Consider the following 2,682-nt stretch of genomic DNA (forward strand, 5'->3'; position numbering starts at 1 on the left):
ATTCAAGTGGTAGATAAAACAACTGGTAATTACGCCAGTGAACCATCTGATAGAAGACATTGATGTTGGAGAACACTTCCACTCTAGTGATCATCAAATAGTAAGATTTAAAATACTTTTTGTGCAACAAGAAAAAAAGCTATATGGACTTTTGAAAAAACCTGGCAGAAAATATAAAGACAGACAGCAAAAGTTTTTATAGTTGTGGAAAGAACGTCTAAGTTGCCCAGGGCTGGTCATCCCCTCTATTTTTTAAAATTAAAATTTTTGGGGTAGGGGAGATGGGGGCTCATTGATCTCTGGAGCACATTGATCTTTAAGCAATAACATAGCTATTTCTAAATATAAATGTAGGCCATCACTATTTTAGTTTTCCTTTTGTTTCTATTCTACTTTTAATCCTATTTGTTTATGGACTTTCTGCCGCTGAAGTTCGAAAAATTAGTAAGTTTGATTTTACAGGGAAAAACCAACTATTCACAACAGGTTAGTTTTGTAAATTAAAAATCAGATAAATATTTGTTTGATAAATTAAATTTTGCAATGTGTAAAGATATGTCAGAGGCTTATTTTATTATTTAGTTCGATTTTCAATCACAACTTATTGATGAGATATCGCCATTATAGTGTGCTCCATGCCATGGGGGCTCCTTGATCTGTACTAGTAAGGGGTACGTTGATCTGAAGATCAAAGTGCCCCTACTGTCCTCAGATAATAATTCTCCAGGATGTTTAGTCATTTTTCTCTAACCATGCAAAATGCTATTTTTCCATTATTGTAAAATGTAATTTGTGTACTTTGCAGGTTTGGTTTCATAATGGTGAGATATCGGGAGCGAAAAACTAATCGAGGTAAAACACCTGTTGAAGTGATGAGAACAGCAGTTGATGAAGTTCTGAAAAAGAACAGAGCTATCAATGCTGTTGCACGTGAAACTGGAATTGACCGAATGACATTGAAGCGATATGTTCGGAAGAGTAGTCTCAGTCCAAGTGTAGGTTTGATACCGAATTGGAATACAAGGCAGGTATTCAATTTAGAACAAGAAGAGATGCTTGCAAAGTATTTGCTGCAAGCATCTAAGATGAACTATGGACTATCCACCAAAACAACTCGCCAGTTCGCATATGATATGGCCGTTGCGAATAATATAACATGCCCATCTTCATGGTCAATGAAAAAAACTGCTGGTATTGATTGGCTCCAGGGTTTTATGAAAAGAAGACCCGAGTTGTCACCACGTGCAGCTGAAGCGACTAGTCTGGCAAGAGCAACAGCATTCAATAAATATAATGTCAGTGAATTCTTCAAAAATCTTCACAAGGTTCGTGCAAGGCATAACTTTGGTCCGGAGAACATATACAATGTAGATGAAACTGGACTCACAACTGTGCAAAAGCCTGTTAAAGTTATAGCCGGTCGAGGATTGAAACAAGTCGGAAGGATGACATCTCAGGAAAGAGGGAAATTAATTACAGTATGCTGTGCTATAAATGCAATTGGTAATTCCATACCACCTTTGTTTATTTTTCCTCGTGTCAACTTCAAAGAGTTCATGATAAGAGATGGTCCTCGAGGTTGTGTCGGGATTTGCAAATCCATCTGGTTGGATGAGTTCTGACATTTTTGTGGAGTGATTGAAACATTTCATAAAACACTCAAAGGCTTCATTTGACTACCCTACTTTACTGTTATTGGATAACCATGAAAGCCATATATCAGTTGCGGCTTTAGATGTTGCAAAATCACATGGTATTATAATGCTCAGCTTTCCACCCCACTGCAGCCACAAATTGCAGCCTTTAGATAGAGCCGTGTTTGGTCCTCTGAAGAAATACTACAATACGGCTTGTGACAACTGGATGGTCAGTAACCCAAGACCACTGACAATATATGATATTGTACCAATTGTTCGGGAAGCATATACTAAAGCTTTTGCAAAATCGAATATAGAATCTGGATTCCGAATCGCTGGCATAGAACCTTACAATCCGGACATTTTTACAGATGATTTTTTAGCAGCATCGGTTACAGATCGCCATACACCTGCTACAGAAATGGACACAGACAACAGTGCTTATGGAGTAACAGCTACATCCAATAATGTGGAGCCATCACAAATGGTTCTAGCTGATGATGGAGAACCAGAACAAATGACTTCAAATCCACAAGTTTGTCAAAAAAAATTACTATTTCTTAAATATTTTAAAAATTCTTGTCTGATGCTTAAATTTAGCAAAACTGCAAGATACGATTTTTATTTGAAAACAGAATATTTTTTTACAGACTGATGATGTTAACATGGTTCAATCTAATATTCACTTTCCAATATCACCAGAAGTGTTGAAACCATTTCCAAAGGCTTCAGCCAGAAAAAAGCTATTTCGGAACAGGCAACAAAAAACAAGAATTTTAACTGACACTCCAGTTAAACATGAAATTTTTCTTGCAAAAGAAAAAAGTGTGAATAAAAAAAAACGAACATCCGATACAGTAAAAAAAACAAAAGCCATGTCAAGCGTTGATTATCTTGGAACACTAGAAAGTGATGACAGTGATGGTGATGCAAGCAATCCTCAGTTGACAGCAGAAGGCCCAAGTCTGGACTACGACTGTTCTGCATTAAAAAGTAATGACTATGTTGTAGTAAAATTTAAAACTAAAAAGAAAGTTATTCATTC

At 36.4% G+C, this 2,682-nt stretch overlaps 1 protein-coding gene across 1 annotated transcript in view; it reads left to right on the top strand.

Moving 5' to 3' along the window:
* Positions 1–818: 818 nt before the first annotated feature.
* Positions 819–2,682, top strand: part of HELRODRAFT_171742 (hypothetical protein) — a gene marked incomplete at both ends in the record, with an annotated part of 22,371 nt that continues 20,507 nt past the window's right edge. The window contains 3 exons of the mRNA XM_009018422.1: positions 819–1,606; positions 1,788–2,172; positions 2,288–2,671. Coding sequence (XP_009016670.1) covers positions 819–1,606; positions 1,788–2,172; positions 2,288–2,671 — 1,557 coding nt within the window. The remainder of the gene's footprint in view (positions 1,607–1,787; positions 2,173–2,287; positions 2,672–2,682) is intronic.

This window comes from Helobdella robusta (genome assembly GCF_000326865.2).
Source record: "Helobdella robusta unplaced genomic scaffold HELROscaffold_21, whole genome shotgun sequence".
Lineage (NCBI taxonomy): Eukaryota > Metazoa > Annelida > Clitellata > Rhynchobdellida > Glossiphoniidae > Helobdella > Helobdella robusta.